Here is a 24,625-nt window from a genome sequence, read left to right as displayed (position 1 = left end):
CCTGGGGAAATTGGCAAACAGGCTGGCAAGTAAATAAGTAGCTACTGTTCTGCAAGCATGGCTGAGCCGGAGTGGTTGCCAATGACTATAGGAGTGTCCACCAGTGCCTGCTGTGGTACCTGCATCATGTGGCTAGGAAGGTAGATATACATTATGGAGTGAGGGCAGAGTGGTGCTGTGGATGCTCCTTAAGAGAGAATGTGAAGGTGTGAGTAACTTTTGACCTTTCCTGTTGGCTTCTTTATTGACCTTGCTTGTGGGAAGTCAGCAGGGAAGATTGCAAGTTGTGATTCCACAACCATGGGAGAAGGATGGGATGGGATGGGATGGGATAGAATTCTTTATTGGCCAAGTATGATTGAACACACAAGGAATTTATCTCTGGTACATAAGCTCTCCGTGTACAAACAAGTAACAAATAATAAATCATTATCATAATCATAAAATACAATTAACATAAATCATAAGATACAACTTTCAGTGATAGTCAATCAATCAGAATAGAGCTGGAAGGGCCTTTGGAAGTCTTCTAGTTCAACCCCCTGCTTAGGCAGGAAACCATTTCAGACAAGGTACAGTCCAGTCTATTCTTAAAACCTCCACTTTTTTAAGAAGCACCCACCCATGAAAACTTCTGAAGGCAAGCTGTTCCACTGATTAATTGTTCTCAGTGTTAGGAAGTTTCTCCTTAATTCCAGGTTGCTTCTCTCCTTGATTAGTTTCCATCCATTGTTTCTTGTCCTGCCCTCAGGTGCTTTGGAAAATAAGTTGACCCCCTCCTCTTTGTGTCAGCCTCTGGAATTCCAGTGAATACTGCTATCATGTCCCCCCACCCAACCCCCCAGTCCTTCTTTTCTCTAAACTAGCAAAACCCAAATCCTGCAACCATTCTTCATACTGTTAAGTTTTAGTCTTCAGGCCTGTAATCATCTTAGTTTAACAAGCAGTAACAAGCAGGCATTTCCAAGAAGAGGAGATCCCAGCAGGAGTTGCTAATAAACCTGGAGATCTTGTGATCAAAGCCACGATCCCTTTTCTCCTCAACTCAGTATTCCTACAGCTCTTCTCCACCAGGTTCATCTGCAAGGCAGAATAGCTTTTCATTTGAAATGTTACACCGCTTTTTTTCATTGGGCCTCGGGCCTACTCCCCACAAGCCCATCACCTATTTCACAGGTAAATTTTCAAGATCTCATGGAAGCAGCCATCATTTTCAGTGCACCCACAATTCCTTAAGGCTTTCTGCACAGTGTTAAGGTAGCGAAACAGAGCAGTTTCTCCCTCTCCTGCATGACAATGACCCAGAAGCAGCCGCCATTTTGGCCCTGAGGCAGTCGTGGCAAAATGGCAGCCACTTCCACAAATCCACTTCAGGGCCCAGGGATGAATCCCAGGCACAGTGAAAATAACGGCTGCTTCCATGAAATAGTCATACAGCCGAGAGATTTGCGTCCTACCCTCCTTCCCCAATATAAGGTTCAGCTGTCTTCAAAAGATAAAGAGGAGGACGCTATGAGGCCTGGTAGTGTTGGAATTCGACCTAAGGACTACAGGGACCCTGTTTTATGAAAGAGGCCTGGGGAGACTCTGGGAGGGAGGGAGATGCCTGGGGAGACCTAAGAGATGGGTTATGGGAGGCCTTTGGAAGGAAAGCCTGAGTCTGCAATTAAGCAAAGCAGTCTTGTTTAACAGCTGCTGCAAGGTGTAATCGTAATTGGTAGGCCCCGTGACAGAATGGCCTAAGGCCTGCAGGGAGCCAGTGGGAGTGGGAAAAGGCCTGGGGAGGGGGCTTCCCCCGAACCGGAGCAAACCGGTAGCATTTCACCCTGCCTTGGGGGAACCAGAGCAATAGGTGTCTTGGGGGGTGGGGGTGGAGGAGGCCTAGGGATGCCTGGGGGGAAGCAGGCAAGCCTGGGCCTGGACTAAGCCTCCGAGAGTTTTCCCGAACACTGAGGTAGCCAGTGTCCTATTTAGCAACTTGCACATTCATTTAATAGCTGCATAACAGACAGCATGGGATGGGGTTAGTTAACCAAAGCACTGTTGCCATTGCTAAATGAATCCATAATAGTTCTCATTACAGTTGTATCTCCAGGATTACTTGTATGCTGGCTGGGAAATTGTGAGGTTCAAAATCTGGAGTTCACCAACATAGAAGGCTGAAACTCCACATGTCGGAATTCCATAAACAAAAAACAAAAAACACCACCCAAAGGCCTGTTTGCAGAAATTCCACGACTTCTGCAAATGCAAACATCCAGAAAATACTGCTGATAATCAGAAACAGGTAGTTAGTCTTTATCAAACTAATATTTTCCATTTTTCTCTCTCCACCTACAGGTCTAATCCTGAGATCTCTTGACAATTTCTCATCTATACTCCAAATGGGAGATCAGAAATGAATTTCAAGCTTTCTCTAAACTGTTCAATATTTGCCTCATGTGCATTTTCTTGTGAGCAATCAGAGATGATTTACGCCTAAAGCATTGTTCACAAGCTGGACATTTGAAAGTTTTCTCTCCTGTGTGTAAAGATTAGACAAAATACTGAAATCTTTCCCACAATCCAGACACTTGTACGGGTTCTCTTCTATGTGAGTCCTCTGGTATATCACCAGGTAGGAATTGAGACTCAAACCTTTCCCACAATCAGGACATTAAAAGGGTTTCTCTCCTGTGTGAGTCCTCTGGTGTATCAGCAGGCTGGAATTCTGACTGAAACTTTTCCCACACTCAGGACATTCAAAGGGTTTCTCTCCTGTGTGAGTCCTCTGGTGTTGAATCAGGGTGGAATTGAGACTGAAACCTTTCCCACAATCAGGACATTCAAAGGGTTTCTCTCCTGTGTGAGTCCTCTGGTGTATCACTAGGTGGTAATTCCGACTGAAACTTTTCCCACATTCAGGACATTCAAAGGGTTTCTCTCCTGTGTGAATTCTCTGGTGTATCACCAGTTGGGAATTTGCAATGAAACTTTTCCCACAATCAGGACATTCAAAGGGTTTCTCGCCTGTATGAGTTCTCCGGTGTAACACCAGGCTGGAATTCCTACGGAAACTTTTCCCACAAACAGGACATTCAAAGGGTTTCTCTCCTGTGTGAGTCTTCTGGTGGATAATGAGGTGGGAACTCTGACTGAAATTTTTTCCACAATCAGAACATTCAAAGGGTTTCTCTCCTGTGTGAGTCCTTTGGTGTATCACTAGGTAGGAATTCTGACTGAAACTTTTCCCACAATCTGGACATTCATAGGGTTTCTCTCCTGTGTGAGTCCTCTGGTGTTTCATCAGGTTGGAATTATCACTAAAGCTTTTCCCACAGATAGGACATTCAAAGGGTTTCTCTCCTGTGTGAATTCTCTGGTGGTTCACAAGGTGAGAACAATAACTGAAACTTTTCCCACACTCTGGACATTCATACGGTTTCTCTTGTGTATGTGTTGCCTTGTGTATCATCAGGTTGAAATTCTCACTGAAACGTTTCCCACAATCAGGACATTCAAAGGGTTTCTCTCCTGTATGAGTCCTCTGGTGTATCACTAGGTGGGAATTCATACGGAAACTTTTCCTACAATCTGGACACTCATATGGTTTCTCTCCTGTGTGAGTCCTCTGGTGGCTCACCAGGTTAGAACGGTAACTAAAATTTTTCCCACAGTCTGGACACTCATATGGTTTCTCTCCTGTGTGAGTCCTTTGGTGGCTCACCAGGTTAGAACGGTAACTGAAACTTTTCTCACAATCTGGACACTTGTGTGGTTTCTCTCCTGTGTGAGTCTTTTGATGTTTCACCAGACTGGAACTGAGACTGAAGTTTTTCCCACAATCAGAACATTCAAAAGGTTTTTCTCCTGTGTGAGTCCTCTGGTGTGCCACCAAAGAGGATTTCTGACTGAAACATTTCACACACTCTGGACACTTGTACGGTTTGTCCCCTGTGTGAATCCTCTGGTGATTCACCAGGTTAAAATGGTAACGGAAATGTTTCCCACAATCTGGACACTCAAACGGTTTCTTTCCTATGTGAGTTCTCTGGTGGTTCTCCAGGCTGGAATTGAGACTGAAACTTTTTCCACAATGTGGACATTGAAAAGGTTTTTCAGTACATTGAAAAGGTTTTTTAGGACATTTAAAGGGTTTCTCTTCTCTGTGAGAGCTCTGTTGTATCACCAGGTGGGAATTTGCAATGAAACTTTCCCCACAATCAGGACATTCAATGGGTTTTTCGCCTGTGTGAGTTCTCTGGTGTAACACCAGGCTGGAATTCCTGTGGAAACTTTTCCCACAATCAGGACATTCAAAGGGTTTCTCTCCTGTGTGAGTCCTCTGGTGGATAATGAGGTGGGAATTCTGACTGAAACTTTTCCCACAATCAGGACATTCAAAGGGTTTCTCTCCTGTGTGAGTCCTCTGGTGTATCACTAGATGGGAATTCTGACTGAAACTTTTCCCACAATCAGGACATTCAAAGGGTTTCTCTCCTGTGTGAGTCCTCTGGTGTATCACTAGGTGGGAATTCATACAGAAACCTTTCCCACAATCAGGACATTCAAAGGGTTTCTCTCCTGTGTGAGTCCTCTGGTGTATCACTAGGTGGGAATTCTTACGGAAACTTTTCCCACAATCAGGACATTCAAAGGGTTTCTCTCCTGTGTGAGTCCTCTGGTGTATCACTAGGTGGGAATTCTGACTGAAACTTTTCCCACAATCAGGACATTCAAAGGGTTTCTCTCCTGTGTGAGTCCTCTGGTGTATTACCAGGTGGGAATTTGCTGTGAAACGTTTCCCACAGTCTGGACACTCATATGGTTTCTCCCTGGTATGAATCCTCTGATGTATCACAAAGTTGCCATGCTTGCAAAAGCATTTACCACATTGGGAGCAGTTGTAGGGCATCTCTACCCAGAGGATCCTTCTATGAATCGCAAGGGAGCTATTCTAAGTAAGGTTTTGCCACATTCTGAGTATTTATATGGCCTTTGTTCAGTGTGGATCCTCTTGTGATTTGAACTCTTTACTTTTCCCACAATAGGCACATCTATGGAGCTTTTCCATCACTGACCTTCTTGAGGAGGTCAAAAATATGTGTGATTCCTTATTTTGTTCGTGCCTGCATTTCTGGATTCCATATGTGACTATCCAATTGACATTTTCTTCCCCACTGGCTTCCAGATATTTCCCTCTTTTTCTGAACAGAAAAATGATCTCCTTTGACCTTTTCGAGTAACGTATTCTTAAATTCTATATAATCTACTTTTTCCAGCTGCAAATCTCTTCATGATTTTCTCTTTTCTGTCTCTTTCCTGCTGATGAAGTAGACGAATTCTGTGGTTTTCTGAAGCAAATTGAAAACATTTTTTTTTCTGCTTCAATTTGCTTTGCTTTTCAGTGTTGCTTGTTATTCTCAGTTGTCCAGTGTGCTTATATTGGCATCATCTTTGTCTGTAAGATTCAAAAGAAAGTGTAAGTTTTATTGTTTATGAAAGGGTTGCAGAAGATGTGAAAAAAAGAAGTACAGGTAATCCTTTAGGTACGACAGACCATTCAACGACTGTTTGAAGTTACAACACTCCCCCAAATTCTAAATACGTATCCGCTCCAAAGTTGAATTTTTGCAGCGCCTCCTACCCCGAGGTCCTTGACTCCTTCACTGCAGAGATGCTGCAGCATACCCACCCACCTATTTCCCTTCCATCTTGCCCAGTCAGTCCTCAGAGGCCCCAGACCCCAGTATGTTGGCCTGCTTTGCAATATACTATGCATTCCTCCCCAACCCCAGTCCCCCATCACCATTCACTTACAAAATTTCTGACGAGTTCAGGAAGTCAGCTGGGCCAAGTGGCATAATAAAGAAGAAGAAATATAAACACTTTTGTTTCCATGGCAATCCTTTCACTCCAGGCAGCATAAATCGTTAGTGATTTACCCTGGCTGAGGAGGAAAGGATTGCCATGGAAGCAAAAGAGATGAGATTTCTTCTTTGCTCTACCAGCACAACACTAATGTAAAGCTAGTGCTAGCAGGGCTAAGAAGAAATCATGCCTATTTTGCTTCCATTGCAATCCTTTTCTTTCCAGTCAGCATAAACTACTATGATTTCTTCTTAGCTACACCAGCACTAGTTTTATGCTGGTGAAGAGATCTAAGAAGATATTGTCGTGGTTTACTCTGTCTGGGGAGGAAAGGATTGTCATTGAAACAAGAGATCAGATGTATTCTTTGCTCTATCAGTGCTAGCTTTACACTAGTCTTACGCTGGTAGAGCAAAGAAGAAATCCCATCTCTTTTGTTTCCATGCCAATGATCCCAAGCTCAACAGCAAATCTACAACAGAATGGCTGAAAAAGAAAAGAATCAAGGTGTTGCAGTAGTAAAGTCCAGACTTCATCCCAATTGAAATGCTGTGGTGTGACCTCTAGAGAGCTGGGCATAAACAAATGGCCACAAACCTCAATGAACTGAAACAATGTTGTAAAGAAGAGTGGGCCAAAATTCCTCCGCAAAAATGCAAGAGGCTGTTTTTGGTCATACAGAAAACAATTCCTTGAAGTTATTGCTGCTAAAAGTGGCTCTATAAGATATTGAATCATAAGGTGTTAGTTTTCACACGTGGCTCCTCCATTTTGGCTTTCCTTTTGTAAAATACATGGTGACCAGTGGTGAGTTGCTACCGGTTCGGCCCAGTTCAGCTGAACCAGTAGTAGCGGTGGTGAGAGGCTCCGCCCACCCGCCCGGACATCATCAAATACACTCTGCGCATGCGCAGAAGTGGTGTGTATGCACGAACCATTAGCAAAGGTAAGTGAAACCCACCATTGATGGTGACGTGATGTAATATGTCATGTGTTGTTGTTCATCTGAAGTTGTATTTACCTACTTTTAAGAGTGTAAAGACCAGATGATTTTTAGTATGTCCTGATATATAAAACCATACCACTCAAAGAGGGTGTACTTTGTTTTTCACATGACTGCATATCTGGAAGCACTGGGGATAGATTATCCAACTGCAGAGAGAATTACATTTACACCTACAAATGTATATATGTGAAAAATCCATGTTTTCAGCCTGAAAAATGTCCCAAAATGGTTACAATTAAACCTTCTGAACCAAGCAACAGGGAGAAAGCAGAACTACTTAACTCATTTTTGCATCTGTCTTTACAGAAAAGGAAAAAACAGTCCAACCTATCAAAAACAGCACCACAAAACACAGATTAGGAACACAAGTTAAAATAGGAAAGAAAATGGTAAATGAACACCTGTCTACCCTAGACGAGTTCAAATCACCAGGACCAGATGGATTACACCCCAAGGTTCTGAAGGAACTGGCAGACGAGATCTCAGAACCACTGAACTATATCTTTCAAAGATCCTGGAGCACAGGGAAACTGCCAGAGGATTGGAAAAGAGCTGATATAGTTCCCATCTTCAAAAAAGAAAAAAAAAACAGATCCAGGAAACCACAGACCTATCAGCCTGACCTCAATACCAGGGAAGATTCTGGAAAAGATAATCAAGCAACGAATTACCAAACACCTAGAGGCAAACAAAGTAATAACCAAAAGCCAACATGGATTTATCAATAACAGATCATGTCAGACTAATCTTATTTCATTCTTTGACAAAGTGACAAAATTAGTGGACCAGAGGAATGATGTCAATATAATTTACTTGGACTTCAGTAAAGCATTTGATAAAGTAGACCATAACCTAATACTAGATAAAGTAGAAAAATGTGTGTTAGACAGCATCACCACCAGATGGATTTGTAACTGGCTGACCAATCACACTCAATGTGTAGTCCTCAATGGAACTGCATCTACATGGAGGGAAGTATGCAGTGGAGTACCCCAAGACTGTGTTTTAGGCCCAGTACTCTTCAACATCTTCATCAATGACTTGGGCGAGGGCATAGATGGAGAACTCATCAAATTTGCAGATGACACCAGGCTGGCAGGAATAGCCAACACTCCAGAAGATAGGCTCAAGATACAGAAGATCTTGACAGACTTGAACATTGGGCGCTATCTAACAAAATGAAATTCAACAGTGAAAGAACTAAGGTTCTACATTTAGGCAAGAAAAACAAAATGCACAGGTACCATACATGTGGTACCTTGCTCAATAGTAGTAACTGTGAGAGGGATCTTGGAGTCCTAATGGACAACCATTTAGATATGAACCAGCAGTGTGCAGCAGCTGCCAAAAAAGCCAACACAGTTCTGGGCTGCATAAACGGAGGGGTAGAATCAAGTTCACATGAAGTGTTAATACCACTTTATAATGCCTTCGTAAGGTCGCACTTGGAATATTGTACTCAGTTTTGGTTGCCGCGATGTAAAAAAGATGTTGAGACTCTAGAAAGAGTGCAGAGAAGAGCAACAAAGATGATCAGGGGACTGGAGGCTAAAACATATGAAGAACGGTTGCAGGAACTGAGTATGTCTAGTTTAATGAAGAGAAGGACTAAGGGAGACATGATAGCAGCGTTCCAATATCTCAGGGGTTGCCACAAAGAAGAAGGAGTCAAACTATTCTCCAAAGGACTGAGGGTAGAACAAGAAGCAATGGGTGGAAACAATCAAGGAGAGAAGCAACTTAGAACTAAAGAGAAATTTCCTGACAAGACAGAACATTTAATAAATGGAACAACTTGCCTGCAGAAGTTGTGAATGCTCCAACACTGGAAATTTTTAAGATGATGTTGGATAACCATTTGTCTGAATTCGTGTAGGGTTTCCTGCCTGGGCAGGGGGTTGCACTAGAAGATCTCCAAGCTCCCTTCCAACTCTGTTATTCTATTCTATTCTAAATATAGAGATGTGGGGGCTTTAACAGATGAAATGATGCCTAAAGCCTCTACAAAATTTGAAACACCAGTTATACCCATGGAAATCCTCAGCTCCATTTAAGGACAGAAAATACTGTCCTACTGTCCACGATCCCCATTCAAGTAGTCCTCACATTTGGGACTGGCATCTGTGTCACTAAGCAGCCCGATCATAAAGCATGATTGACTGCCAACTTACATCTGTTCCTCTGCAGTTGTTAAGCAAACCACTGTGGGTTGTTAAAGGCAATTTCACATGACTGTCACTTGCAATTTCCTGCCGGCATCCTCACTTATTTTGCCTATGAGAAACTAGCTGGGAAGGTCAAAAATGGGAATCATGATGGTGGGATGTTGCGACCATCATAAATGTGCCCCGGTTACAGATATGGTTAGAGGAAATGTTACATAAACCTATAGAATTAAAACCAGAGATTTTTCTATTGGGTATTTTGCCAGAAAGATATAGCAAAGAAGAAGCATACTTAATTATATATTTAATAACAGCAGCAAGAATTGTATTTGCACAAAATAGGAAGACAGAGAAAATTCCGTCAGAAGGTGAAGTAATAAAAACAATTTTAGATTGTGTGGATGTTAGGTTCCGGTGTATAAAGAAAACTCCACACACACAAATGAATGCAACAGCTCCCAGCTGTACTCGCTGTCCAGTCCATTCAGAAAGATTGCTGCCAGGCCAGGAGATGACAAAGAGGCAGGTAAGGAGGGATCTTCACATTGCTTGGTGGCCAGGAGGTGGCCACTGAAGAGCCAGTGTGCCATGGGAGCTGCCTCTCTGCCAGAACCTCCGCACCCATCGGAATGGCAACCCCGACACGCAGCTGTGCGTTGGGGCTGACAGCGGAAATGAACAGATTGACGCTAAGAATAAGAGATAAAGAGGAATTGGTATATTTCAAGACATGGGAAGGATTCTACATATGGATAGAAAGGAAATATGAATAAAAGTTGATAGATGAATGATATAGATAATATAAAGTTAAATGAGGGATAAGATAAAAAAGAAATAGAAATTCAGATGACACCAGAGTAAATGGAAAAGGGGGTTGGGGGAGGGGGAAGAAAGAAGATTATAAATATAAATCTACAATTCTGAAATGATAGATTGGGTAAAATGGGAAAGAAATTGAAAAGAAAGTATAGATTATTAGAAAACTGGAGTTGCTCGGACACCAAATAAGAGAAATATTGCACAACAAAGGAGAAAGAAAGGAAAGAGGAGGAGAGGGAGAGAGAGGAATGGAAGAAAGGGAACAAGAGCAGGAGAGAAGGTGAAAAAGGGGGAAAAGAGGGGAGGAGTGGGGGAGAGGAAAGGGAAGTAGGGGAGGAGAGGAGAGGAAGAGGAAGAAAGTAGAAGAGGAAAGGAGGGAGGGAGGGAGGAGAAAGAAAGGTTTGTTGTGAAAAGAGGGAAAAGAGAGGGTAGAAGAGCAACCACAAATGTGATCAAAATCTTATTTTTATGCTTTCATTAGAAAAAAATACGTATATATATGATCCATTATGGATAAGAGAATGTACATTTACAATATATGTATAAGGAATAAAAATAAAAAACTTTTTTCAAAAATAAATAAATGTGCATCGGTTGCCAGCATCCAAACCAAATAGCCCAACTTGCTTCTGGCCTCTCCTCCAACTTGCCCTCAACTCACCTTCCAGCTGATGCTTCAACTTTTGGAAGAGCCCAAAAGCCGCTCTGCAAGCCACCTTCCACCCATGCGTGATCCGGTACAGGAAGTTCCTCTGGGCTTCTCTTCTTCCTCCATCCTTTCTAGCAATACAGTATTTGATGGTTTTAACTCCTTTAAGGATCAACCACAGATGCAGCTACTGTATTGACGGCTTTGTAGGCGCAGAAGTGACCGCCATCTCCCGACAGGAGGTGAAAAAACACGCTTGTCCCGTCTCTGCCTAAGGTGTTTGCAAGATGTTGTCACTGATTATATGCTATCAAGTTGTTTTAGACTCCTAGCATCCTATCTTTGCAACCGAGCCAAGTAAAAGAGTGAATTGTGAAGCTACTTAAGCTTCTGAAGATGAGCTACATGCTGAGCCCTAAATGTTCATGAAGTTCGGAAGGGACCAACTCTCCAAGCAGGAGAACCGATATCATTCCAGTCAAATGGCTCTCCAGTCTCCTCTTAAAAGCCTCCACTGATGGAACAACCACAGGTTATGTAGGCAATTTGTTCCACCGATTAATTGTTCTCACTGACAATTTCTTCTTAATTGTAGGTTGGATTTTTTAAAAAAATAATTCTCCCTCTGTTACTTTTTGTCCTACATTCAGGCACCTTGGGGAATAGGTCGACCCCCTTTTCTGCGTCAGCCCCTCAACTATTGAAAGAATGCTCAGCGCTCCAAAAATAAATGTGTTAAGAAATGGTGATAAATTTTGAAGATGATGGCACAAAAATGTTATACCCAGATGTACATGGATTGATTAATTAGGTACAGGAATGTTAGAAGAGGTATAATTGTAAAGTAAACAAGAAATTTGAAATGAAGATGTATGTAAATAGAAATCGGGTCTGCTCGAATACCATCTCAGATTGAATTGAAAAAGGAAACAAGGGAGTGGAAAAGGGGTGAGGAGTAGAGAGGGGGAAGGAGGGGAGTTGGGAGGTGGGAAGAGAAGAAAAGAAGAACGGGAAAAGGAGAGGAACAAAGAAGGGGAAAAAAGAGTAGGAGAGAGGGTAAGAAAGGGAGGAAGAAGAGAGGAGAGGGAAAGAGGAGAGGAAGTAGAAAAGGGAAGGAGAGGAGGAATGAGGAAAGTAGAAAGAGACAGAGGAGAAAGAAGGGAAGAGAAAGAGGAAAGGTTGTATTAAAACAAAGGAACGAAATGGTAAAAGAGCAGATTAATTAACTAGCTAATGGAAGTTAAAAGAATAAGATAAATGAATAATGCATAAGGATGGATAAAAAACTGTACATTTAAATATGTTGATGAAAAACAAAAATAAAAAATATTTTCAAAAAAAAAAACCTATTGAAAGACTGCTATCATGTCACCCTTAGCCATTCTCTGCATTAAATTACACATACCCAGTTTCTGCACCCGCTCATCGGATATTTTAGCCTCCGCTCACCTCTACCTTTGTTGCTCTTTTCTGCGCACTTTTCCCCGTGTCTCAAAATCTTTTTTATATCACGGTGACTAAAACTGGATGCAATATTGCAAACGTGGCCTTACTAAGGTTTTATAAAGTGATACTAAAACTTCACGTGATCTTGATTCTATCCCTCTGTTACTGCAGCCCACCACTGCCTTGGCTCTATTGACAGCTGCCACACAACTGCTGGCTCACATTGAAGTGATTGTCCACTCGGATTCCAAGATCCCTCTTGCAATTACTGCTATTGAGAATATTGCTCTTCTATAGCTGTGCAGATGGTAGACACAGAACTGCGACAACACCAAGCCTGTGACTTACAGATAGTCCTCGTCTTACGACCAGCCATTTAGTCATTTATGACCCAGATTTGAACTTCTGAGGACTGGGGGGAGGGGCTCCACCCAGGGTCACAGGACATTTTGGGTGCTTGGCAACTAGCCCTGCAGTTGTGGCCTTTCATAGCATCCTGCAGTCACATGACCATGATGTACATTTTTGCCAGAAACCCATGCTTCTATCCCTAGTGAACAATGGGTTTGCTTAATGATTGTAGCATTCACTTAACAACTGCCGTGTTTGAATGAAATTGAATCAACTGGGTAGGGAATCTATGAGTCACCACAAAAAGGGGAATGCAGAAGTAAACTCAAGTGCCCCACTGACCACTCAGTAACAGTAACAGAGTTGGAAGGGACCCTGGAGGTCATCTAGTCCAACCCCCTGCTCATGCAGGAGATCTATACTAGGGATTTGAACCACCGAGCTGCCGACCTTTCTAATCGACAAGCTCAGTGTTTTAGCCACTGAGCCATCTAGTCAGGCTGTTTGTTTTACAATTGTTGCATGCGCTTAACAACTGCCACCAAATAGGTTGTAGAATTGGGCACATTGTGTGGTGACCCATTAATGACCATCATGATTACGATTGTAATTGCAGGCTAGATTACAGTTGTAAATCGAGGATTACCTGCATTTCCAATGTTGGTTTAATCCTGGTCATTGAAAAGCTACCCAAGTGTTAAGATCTTAACAGTATATCTGGAAAGGAACTAAACTAATACAGGCAGTCCTCCACTTACAAGTTCATTTACTGACTGTTCAAAGTTACGATGATGCTGAAAAAAGTGAGTTATGACCATTTTTCACACTTACAACCTTGGTAGCATCCCTATGAACAGTGATCAAAATCCAGATGCTTGACAACTGGTTCATACTTATGTCCGTTGCTGTTTCTCAAGGTCAGGTGATCCCCTTTTGCAACCATTTGACAAGCAAAATCAATGGGGAAGCCACATTCACTTAACAACTGTATTACTAATTATCAACTGCAATGATTCACTGTGGCAAGGAAGGTCATAAGATGGGGTATAACTCACTTAACAATGCAACTTTTGGGCTCAATTGTGGTCGTAAGTCAAGGACTACCTGAAATTTTGACTGGTGGAAAAAGACTGTGTTTTCCTACAGCAAGAGTCCCTTCTGACACACCTGACAAGGTTTGGGCATTGTGCATTTGCACATCCTTGGTTTAAGGATTGTTGTGTATCAGAACAACTGAGTTTGTCAGTTGGAAAGTTGTCAGCCTGGGTTTGAAACCCGAGCACCACGTGACAGGTTGAGCTCCCGTTACTTGCTCCAGCTCCTGTCCATCTTTTGAAGAGTTCAAAAGCTTGCAAATGCGAGTAGATAAATAGGTACCACTTTGGTGGGAAGGTAGTATTCCGTGCATAACAGCATATAGTCATATTGGCCACAAGGCCACGGAAGCATCTTCAGACAACATTGGCTCCCTCGGCTAAAATACAGAGATGAGCATCATCCCCCAGAGTCAGAAATGACTGAACAGGGGAAACCTTTATCTTTAGTAAAGTGCAATACAGGTAGTACTCAACTATATAATTACCACTACTTCTCTGTGTTGCCTATTCTAAGTTATCCTAAATTTAGGCACTACTTTCTCTCACTGTTAACAAAATATCAATCATAGTTGTGGGAAATTTGAAAATAACTTTCGCAATTGATTATACGTTTAAAACAGACAAAGCAATTCTAAAGTCTAAAGCAGAGAAAAGAAAACTAACTCTGTATTCTTTTAAAAAAAAACAACGTGATACGGTCTCCCCACCCCGACTCCCAAATCAGGTAATGGAAAAGCGAAGGTAACCCTGGGAGGAAATAACAATTTGAAAAGTTTGCTTAATTATAAGCTATTCAGGTATTTTGGAAGTTGAAAAAATATATCTGTGGTTAATTCCAAATTTTAAACGTGAACACGGTTCCTGTAGTCTGCAATTTTTCCTCTGGAAATCCATTCATACTGTTGCCCAATTCTCAAGTCTGTCAAGATCCTTTGAAAGTATTAGCTCTGGTGTCATCAGTAAATTTGATAATTCCCCTTCTATCCCTCATCTAGATCATTTATCAAGATGTTGAACATTATTGGGCCCAAGACTGAGCCTTGAGGTATCCCACTGCATGCTTCCCTTACCAAGAAGTAAATGGTGGTCATCTTGTTAAGGAATTCGCAGAGTAACCCTTGAATAGCAAGGGTGTACACATGAAAGCGATTGAGAGTAGTTACGAATAAACATAGTCAACACACAGATACACTGAGTTGTGTTTACTTTCAGGAAATAATAAGGCACTGTTCAATAAACAGTCCAGGTCATACACATATAAAGCAGGAGATAGCCAAAAAGACAGTCCAGGGATAATCCAATAACAAAGTCTTCTTACCAGTCGTCGTGGTCATTTACAATAAACAGTTCTTCTGGATTTGCAAACAGTAGCATACAGAGATATCAGAGAGCAAGAACAGCAAAGAGAACAAACCATGTTTTTAGCTCCCTCTTAAGGACATTGGCTACAGAGCTAACCAATCAGGACACAGTATGATGCAATACAGCAGTCTTAAAGCTACATTGATGGTTTATATATTGCCAATCCAACAGGTTAGGTAATAGTCATTTACTAACACAACTTTATCAAATGTCTTGCGCTAGGCCTCTTAAGACCTTCCCCCAACCCTAAGGTAGCCAATGTTCCGCTTAACAACTTACACATTCATTTAACGGCTGCTGATTATAATAAGAGGGAGTCAGCTTCTGAGGAAAATCCTACCTTAGTACTTGGCCACCAGCTGCCCTTCTGCCCTTTCGCTATCCCCTTGTCCCCTCCTCCTGACCTCTCCTGGTAATCTCCCTTCCTATTGCTGAGGATGCTTTAGTTATAAAGTTGGGGCTCCTCGCATGGAGAAGGAGTGGCCTTCCCTCTGACACACACACTTTGCCCTCCTGCATACACCATGAGCAACATGCCCAAGGACAGCGAGCATAGCAGCAGCCTTGAGGAGGAGGTAAGCGCAGCCGGGCACCCACTGGGGGAAGCAGGGCTTGGCTGTGGGGTCCCAGTGCAATGGGAGCTTGAGGGCCAGGCTGGGCGCTTACGCTCCAAGGGCTCTGGGCAGCCTGTGCTGTTGCCCGGGGGTCCTTTGTGTGGCCTGAGAGGGATGGAGAGAACAAGGTTTTTGGCACTTACCATTGTCTCGCCTTCCTCTGCTGGAGACAATGGATCTCCCCAGACCTGCCTGGGCCACCACAGGCGCCCCATGACACAAAAGATGTCGAGCTGGCCATGTGACATCACCCCACCACGCCCACCCACAAGATCAACCACAATCCTGATGCGCCCCTCAATCAAATAGTTTGACTCTGCTGGTCTGGACACTCATATGGTTTCTCTCCTGTGTGAGTCCTCTGGTGGATAATGAGGTGGGAATTCTGCCTGAAACGTTTCCCACAATCAGGACATTCAAAAGGCTTTTCTCCTGTGTGAGTCCTCTGGTGGATAATGAGGTGGGAATTCTGACTGAAACTTCTCCCACAATCAGGACATTCAAAGCGTTTTTCTCCTGTGTGAGTCCTCTGGTGGCCAATGAGGTGGGAATCCTGACTGAATCTTTTCCCACAATCAGGACATTCAAAGGGTTTTTCTCCTGTGTGAGTCCTCTGGTGTTTCACCAGGTAGGAATTCTGACTGAAACTTTTCCCACACTCAGGACATTCAAAGGGTTTTTCTCCTGTGTGAGTCCTCTGGTGGCTCACTAGATTGCTGTTCTGACTGAAACTTTTCCCACAATCTGTACACTTGTATGGTTTCCCTCTTGTGTGTGTCCTCTGGTGTATCAGCAGGCTGGAATTGAGAGTGAAGTTTTTCCCACAATCAGGACATTCAAAAGGTTTTTCTCCTGTGTGAATCCTCTGGTGGCCCACCAGGTGGGAATTCCGACTGAAACGTCTCCCACAATCAGGACATTCAAAAGGTTTTTCTCCTGTGTGAATCCTCTGGTGGCTCACCAGGTGGGAATTGTGACTGAAACATTTCCCACACTCAGGACATTCAAAGGGTTTCTCTCCTGTGTGAGTCCTCTGGTGGCTCACCAGGCTGGAATTGTGACTGAAACTTTTCCCACACTCAGGACATTCAAAGGGTTTCTCTCCTGTGTGAATCCTCTGGTGGCTCATCAGGTTAAAACGGTAACTGAAACTTTTCCCACATTCTGGACACTTGTGTGGTTTGTCTCCTGTGTGAATCTTTTGGTGTTTCAGCAGACGGGAATTGAGACTGAAGTTTTTCCCACAATCAGGACATTCAAAGGCTTTCTCTCCTGTGTGAGTCCTCTGGTGTATCACCAGGCTGGAATTCCAACTGAAACTTTTCCCACAATCAGGACATTCAAAGGGTTTCCCTCCTGTGTGAGTCCTCTGGTGTATCACCAGGCTGGAATTGTTTCTGAATCTTTTCCCACAATCAGGACATTCAAAGGGTTTCTCTCCTGTGTGAGTCTTCTGGTGTATCACCAGGCTGGAATTGTTTCTGAATCTTTTCCCACAATCAGGACATTCAAAGGGTTTCTCTCCTGTGTGAGTCTTCTGGTGTTTCACCAGGCTGGAATTGTGACTGAAACTTTTCCCACAATCAGGACATTCAAAGGGTTTCTCTCCTGTGTGAGTCTTCTGGTGTTTCACCAGGCTGGAATTGTGACTGAAACTTTTCCCACAATCAGGACATTCAAAGGGCTTCTCTCCTGTGTGAATCCTCTGGTGTCTTACCAGATGGAAATTTTGACTGAAACTTTTCCCACACTCAGAACATTCAAAGGGTTTCTCTCCTGTGTGAGTCTTCTGGTGTTTCACCAGGCTGCAATTGTGACTGAAACTTTTCCCACACTCAGGACATTCAAAGGGTTTCTCCCCTGTGTGAGTCCTCTGGTGGCTCACCAGGCTGGAATTCTCACTGAAACCTTTCCCACATTCAGGACATTCAAAGGGTTTCTCCCCTGTGTGAGTCCTCTGGTGGCTCACCAGGCTGGAATTCTCACTGAAACCTTTCCCACAATCAGGACATTCAAAGGGTTTCTCCCCTGTGTGAGTCTTCTGGTGGTTCACCAGGTTGGATTTATGACTGAAACTTTTCCCACACTCAGGACATTCAAAGGGTTTCTCTCCTGTGTGAGTCCTCTGGTGTATCACCAGGTGGGAATTTCCTCTGAAATGTTTCCCACAATCTGGACACTCATATGGTTTCTCCCTGGTGTGAGTCCTCTGGTGGATAATGAGGTGGGAATTCTGTCTGAAACTTCTCCCATAATCAGGACATTCAAAGGGTTTCCCTCCTGTGTGAGTCCTCTGGTGTTTCACCAGGTGGGAATTTGCTGTGAAAATTTTCCCACAATCTGGACACTCATATGGTTTCTCTCTGGTGTGAGTCCTCTGATGTATCACAAAGTTGCCATGCTTGCAAAAGCATTTACTACATTGGGAGCAGTTGTAGGGCATCTCTACTATGAGGATCCTTCTATGAATTGCAAGGGAGCTATTCTGACTAAAGTTTTGCCACATTCAGAGTATTTATATGGCTTTTGTTCAGTGTAGTTCCTCTTGTGATTTGAACTCTTTACTTTTCCCACAATAGGCACATCTATGGAGCTTTTCCATCACTGACATTCTTAAGGAGATCAAAAATATGTGTGATTCCTTATTTTGTTGGTGCCTGCTTTTCTGGCTGCCATATGTGACTATCCAATTGATATTTTCTTCCCCACTGGCTTCCAGATATTTCCCTCTTTTTCTGAACGGAAAAATGATCTCCTATAATCCTTTCGAGTAACGTATTTTTAAATTCTATATAATCTACTTTTTCCAGCTGCAAATCTCTTCATGATTTTCTCTTTTCTGTCTCTTACCAGCTGATGAAGTAGCTGAATTCTGCAGCTTTCTGAAGGAAATAGAAAATATTTATTTCTGGTTCAATTTACTTTGCTTTTCAGTGTTGCTTGTTATTCTCAGTTGTCCAGTGTTCTTATATTGGCATCATCTTTGTCTGTAAGATTAAAAAGAAAGTGTAAGTTTTATTCTTTATGAAACGGTTGCAGAAGATGTGAAAAAAAGAAGTACAGGTAATCCTTTAGGTACGACTGGCCATTCAACGACTGTTTAAGTTACAACACTCCCCCAAATGCTAAATACGAATCTGTTTCAAAGTTGAATTTTTGCAGCGCCTCCCACCCCGGGAGTCCTTCCCTTCCATCTTGCCCAGTCAGTCCTCACAATCCCCAGACCCCAGTATGTTGGCCTGCTTTGCAATATACTATGCATTCCTCCCCAACCCCACTCCCCCATCACCATTCACTTACTAAATTTCTGACGAGCTCAGGAAGTCAGCTGGGCCACGTGGCATAATCAAGAAGAAGAAATATAAACTCTTTTCTTTCCATGGCAATCCTTTCACTCCAGCCAGCATTAGTGATTTACCCTGGCTGAGGAGGAAAGGATTGCCATGGAATCAAAAGAGATGAGATTTCTTCTTTGCTCTACCAGCACAACACTAATGTACAGCTAGTGCTAGTGGGGCTAAGAAGAAATCAGGCCTATTTTGCTTCCGTTGCAATCCTTTTCTTTCCAGTTAGCATAAACTACTACGATTTCTTCTTAGCTACACCGGCACTAGTTTTATGCTGGTGAAGAGATCTAAGAAGATTTTGTCGTCATTTACACTGGCTGGGGAGGAAAGGATTGTCATTGAAACAAGAGATCAGATGTCTTCTTTGCTCTATCAGCGCTAGCTTTACGCTAGTCTTACGCTGGTAGAGCAAAGAAGAAATCCCATTTTTTTTGTTTCCATGCCAATGATCCCAAGCTCAACAGCCAGTCTACAACAGAATGGCTGAAAAAGAAAAGAATCAAGGTTTGCAATAGCAAAGTCCAGACTTCACCCGAATTGAAATGCTGTGGTGGGACCTCTCGAGAGGTGGGCATAAATAAATGCCCACAAACCTCAATGAACTGAAACAATGTTGTAAAGAAGAGTGGGCAAAAATTCCTCTGCAACAATGCAAGAGACCGTTTTTGGTCATACAGAAAATAATTAAATAGTATAGGATAGGTCAAAGCTTCTAGAGGTGATATCTAACAAGGTACTTTGGTATAATATTTTTTACTAAACTTCTCCCAACTCCGAATTAAAATATTCCTTATATAGTGCCGAGTGAACCATTTACTTTGGGGGGCATTGTCCTGCCGGAGTGCCGCATGCCAACCTTGTTGCAAATCGTGGCCTTCTATCCTAAGAAGACGCTTGTTGTTTAAAATAATCCATTCTTTAACCCAAACTAGTAAGGCGGCTAAATAATAATTCTCCCAGCATGGTAAACCAAGACCCTCTCTTTCTTTTGTCTCCTGCATCATTTTCTTTTTAATACGGGGTTTTTTCCCTTGCCATACAAATTTGGTTACTACCTGGTTTAGATCTGTAAAAAATTTATTTGATAGATTTGCTGGAGCTGTTTGAAAAAGAAAATTAAATGTTGGTAGAACATAAGATTTTATTGTTGCTACCCTTCCCAAGAGTGATAATTGAATTTTACCCCACTTATCAAGATCTTTCCTTACCTCAGTTAGTATTTTAGTATAATTATCCTCCTGGATGCTCGAGCATCTACATGTTAACCAAATTCCCAGGTACTTGACTTTACTAACTACTCTAAGTCCTTTGCTTCCTCTAGAACCTGCTTGCCTTTCTCTGAGATATTCTTAGTTAAAATATTCATCTTCTTTTTATTAACAGACCTGCTACAGCCCCAAATTCCTCAATTTTTTCCAGTAAGGTGTTGTGGCTCCATTACCTGAGCCTGTATCATCGGCAGGAGAGGACTCCGAGAGTGAAGAAGAGGAGTTGGCAAGGCCTCCCTCTCCAGGACCCTCCTCTCTGGCAATGCCTTCGGTGTCCGCCGAAGGGCAAGAGATAGGGCCGGCCCCAAGCATGTCCACGCAGACACAGATGGACAGTGATGAGGGTAATGAGTCTTTGCTGGATCCACGCCAGCGTCGCAGAGGTAAGCGTGTGCGACAGAAGAAAAGGTGTGCCCGAGATTAGGCTGAGTCACTGGACCACACCCCACAGGATATAAAAAGGAGTGTTGTGGCCAGTCAAACCTTGTGACGAACAAAGCTGAAAGCTTCCACGCCATTCTGCATTGCCGGACTTTTGCTATAAGATTTAGCTGGATTATCTCTGGACTTGATTACCTCCGTAATTATTGAGCTGTTTCTTTTGATGTATCAGAAGTGGGGAGAAGTTATCTCTCCTCTTCGTAAATAATAAACTCTTGGCAGGCAGCCACTAGGTTGTTGCCAAGTTCCGTTATCTTACGGAAAAGGATTTTGCCGGCTGGTTTGGTCTTTAACTCTTGAACGTCTGTTGGTGTGTGTGCATGTGCGTGTGATTGGGGACAGAACATAACGATATGCCTGATTTTAAAGGGTCTTCCAAGATAAAGGCCATATCATCTGCGAAGGCCTGGGTCTTCTATGTCTGATCTCTAATTTTAAGTGGTGCGTGTGCATGAACCGTTAGCAAACCCACCTTTGATGATGACGTGATGTAATATGTCATCTGAAGTTATATTTACCTACTTTTAAGAGTGTACAGACCAGATGATTTTTAGTATGTCCTGATACATAAAACTATACAACTCAAAGAGGGTGTACTCTGTTTTTCACATGACTGAATATCTAGAAGCACTGGGGATAGATTATCCAACTGCAGAGAGAATTACATTTACACCTACAAATGTATGTATGTGAAAAATCCATGTTTTCAGCCTGAAAAATGTCCCAAAATGGTTACAATTAAACCTTCTCAGCTAAATTTAGAGATGTGGGGGCTTTAACTGATGAAATGATGCCTAAAGCCTCTGCAAAATTTAAAACACCAGTTATACCGATGGAAGTCCTCAGCTCCAGATAAGAAAATACTGTCCTCCTGTCCACAATTCCTCCGGTGACATCCCCACATTTGGGACTGGCATCTGTGTCACTAAGCAGTCCGATCATAAAGCATGATGTCACATTAACTGTCAACTTACATCTGTTCCTGTGGAGTTGTAAAGAAAACCACTATGGGTTGTTAAAGGCAATTTCACATGACTGTCACTTGCAATTTCTTGCCGTCATCATCCTCACTAACTTTGCCTATGAGAAACAAGCTGGGAAGGTCAAAAATGGGGATCATGATGGTGGGATGTTGTGACCATCATAAATGTGCATCGGTTGGCAGCATCCAAACCAAATAGCCCAACTTGCTTCTGGCCTCTCCTCCAACTTGCCCTCAACTCACCTTCCAGCTGATGCTTCAACTTTTGGAAGAGCCCAAAAGCCGCTCTGCAAGCCACCTTCCACCCATGAGGGATCCGATACAGGAAGTTCCTCTGGGCTTCTCTTCTTCCTCATTCCTTTCTAGCAATACAGTACTTGATGGTTTTAACTCCTTTAAGGATCAACCACAGATGCAGCTACTGTATTGACGGCTTTGTAGGCGCAGAAGTGACCCCCATCTCCTGACCGGAGGCCAAAAAACACGCTTGTCCCGTCTCTGCCTAAGGCGTTTGCAAGATGTTGTCACTGATTATATGCTATCAAGTTGTTTTAGACTCCCAGCAACCTATCTTTGCAACCGAGCCAAGTAAAAGAGTGAAATGTGAAGCTACTTAAGCTTCTGGAGATTAGCTACATGCTGAGCCATAAATGTTCATGAAGTTCTTACAGAATTACAGAGTAAGAGTTGGAAGGGACCAACTCTCCAAGCAGGAGAACCTATATCATCCCAGTCAAATGGCTCTCCAGTCTCCTCTTAAAAGCCTCCACTGATGGAACAACCACAGGTTGAGAGGCAATTTGTTTCACTGATTAATTGTTGTCACTGACAATTTATTCCTAATTCTAGGTTGGATTTATATATATATATATATATGTGTGTGTATAATTCTCCCTTTTACTTTTTGTCCTACTTTCAGGCACTTTGAGGAATAGATTGACCCCCTTTTCTGCGTCAGCCCCTCAACTATTGAAGGGCTGCTATCATGTCACCCTTAGCCGTTCTCTGCATTAAATTACACATACCCAGTTCCTGCACCCGCTCATCGGATATTTTAGCCTCCTCTCACCTCTATCTTTGTTGCTCTTTTCTGCGCACTTTTTCCTGTGTCTCAAAATCTTTTTTATATCACGGTGACTAAAACTGGATGCAATATTGCAAATGTGGCCTTACTAAGATTTTATAAAGCAATACTAATGCTTCACGTGATCTTGATTCTATCCCTCTGTTACTGCAGCCCACCACTGCCTTGGCTCTATTGACAGCTGCCACACAACTGCTGGCTCACATTGAAGTGATTGTCCACTCGGATTCCAAGATCCCTCTTGCAATTACTGCTATTGAGAATATTGCTCTTCCATAGCTGTGCAGATGGTAGACACAGAACTACGACAACACCAAGTCTGTGACTTACAGATAGTCCTCGCCTTACGACATTTTGGGTGCTTGGCAACCAGCCCTGCAGTTGTGGCCTTTCATAGCATCCTGCAGTCACATGACCACGATTTACATTTTTGCCAGAAACCCATGCTTCTATCCCTAGTGAACAATGGGTTTGCTTAATGATTGTAGCATTCACTTAACAACTGCCGTGTTTGAATGAAATTGAATCAACTGGGTAGGGAATCTATGAGTCACCAGAAAAAGGGGAATGCAGAAGTAAACTCAAGTGCCCCACTGACCACTCAGTAACAGTAACAGAGTTGGAAGGGACCCTGGAGGTCATCTTTTTGCCTTCAGAAGTTGTGGGAGCTTCATCACTGGAAGCTTTCAAGGAGAGACTGGATTGCCATCCATCGGAAATGATACAGGCTCTCCTGTATGAGCAGGGGGTTGGACTAAGAGTAACAGAGTTGGAAGGGACCTTGGAGGTTATCTAGTCCAACCCCCTGCTCCGGCTAAATGACCAGATGACCTCCAAGGTCCCTTCCAACTCCTGTTATTCTGTTAATCCGAGGCTTTGGTGAACTTGACAATAGAGTCACGATTCATCGAAGGAAGAGACGCTGCTTGCAACTCAATAGCCCCGATGCTCTTTTTGTCATTTTGTCCCCCCCACCCATGACGCCTCCGCGCCGTCCTTTTATGCCTTTCCCCGCACCTGGATTGCGGAGCTGGGTGCTATGCTTGAACATGGAGGCTCAATTTTCTATAGGAAGGGAGAGCTCTGCAAGGACCAACTGTTGTATCCTCTCCTTTACCAGGAGAGCGTTAAAAGGTGCAGCTTTTTTTTAAAAAAAGAAATTATTTACTCAAGGAAAATTTCCCTTTAACCTCCCCCCCCTCCCCCTTCCTGGATTTCTTATTTTCTGATCTGATCTTTTTCTGAAAGTTTCAAATTTAACTTACTCTTTCCGAACTGTTGAGATTCGCCCAGCAAAATTCAAGAACGGCAACACCAAACTCAAAGTTTTATCCAAAGGAGCTACAGGAAAAGGAATTCAGTAAGAGGACTCTACATTTCTGGATCTACTCTAGCTGCTGAACTTTCTGCTTTTAACCCGTTCAGCTTCTTGGAAAGTTTGACCAACCTGATTGTGAAATGATCTCCCAACCAACCCTGCTTCCTTCTGCAGAATTCATTTTACAGCCCAGATTTAAAGCAACAGGGAAGAAAAAATGTGTTTGCAATCACGATTCCATTTTGGAACAAGTTCTCTTTAGTTAGCCTTTGTTATAACTGTAAACCCAAAAAAGTCTTCAGAACTGGTCCTAAACTGGTTTTGAGAACGTCTGTTAAACTGGGTCCAGGTGCAAAGGACTTTCCAGCAGTATGCATGACAATAAATACAGGTAGACCTCAACTTACAACAGCTCATTTAGTGACCATTGAAAGTTACAACAGCACTGGAAAAAGTGACTTATCACCGTTTTTCACCGTTAGGACCTTTGCAGCATCTCCATGGTCATGTGATTAAAATTCAGACCCTTGGCAACTGACTCGTATTTATGACTGTTGCTGTGTCCAGGGGTCATGTGATCCCCATTTTGCAACCTTCTGACAGGTAAAGTGAATGGAAAAGCCGAATTCAGTTAAGAACCACACCACAGCCTACAGTCACAAGTCCGTCCGAGGGCAATTGGCAAACAGGCTGGCAAGTAGATAAGTGGCTATTGTTCTGCAAGCATGGCAGAGCCGGAGTGATTGCTGTCGGCTGTAGGAGTGTCCACCAGCGTCTGCTGTGGTACCACCAGCACATGGCTAGGCAGGTAGATATGCAATATGCA

General features: G+C 43.0%; 1 protein-coding gene across 1 annotated transcript; it reads right to left on the bottom strand.

Annotated features, from left to right (window-relative positions):
• Window positions 1-322: 322 nt before the first annotated feature.
• Window positions 323-23,906, bottom strand: LOC132711729 (uncharacterized). The gene is given in 4 exon segments (XM_087885250.1): window positions 323-4,936; window positions 15,412-15,464; window positions 15,663-18,346; window positions 23,747-23,906. Coding segments are annotated over 3 exon segments (4,731 nt in total). The 5' UTR covers window positions 17,866-18,346; window positions 23,747-23,906; the 3' UTR covers window positions 323-2,461.
• Between the last annotated feature and the right edge of the window lie 719 nt (window positions 23,907-24,625).

This window comes from Pantherophis guttatus, chromosome 2 (assembly GCF_059756535.1).
Source record: "Pantherophis guttatus breed Tessera chromosome 2, ASM5975653v1, whole genome shotgun sequence".
In the NCBI taxonomy this organism is placed as follows: Eukaryota; Metazoa; Chordata; class Lepidosauria; order Squamata; family Colubridae; genus Pantherophis; species Pantherophis guttatus.
This window is presented reverse-complemented; position numbering and strand designations above follow the sequence as displayed.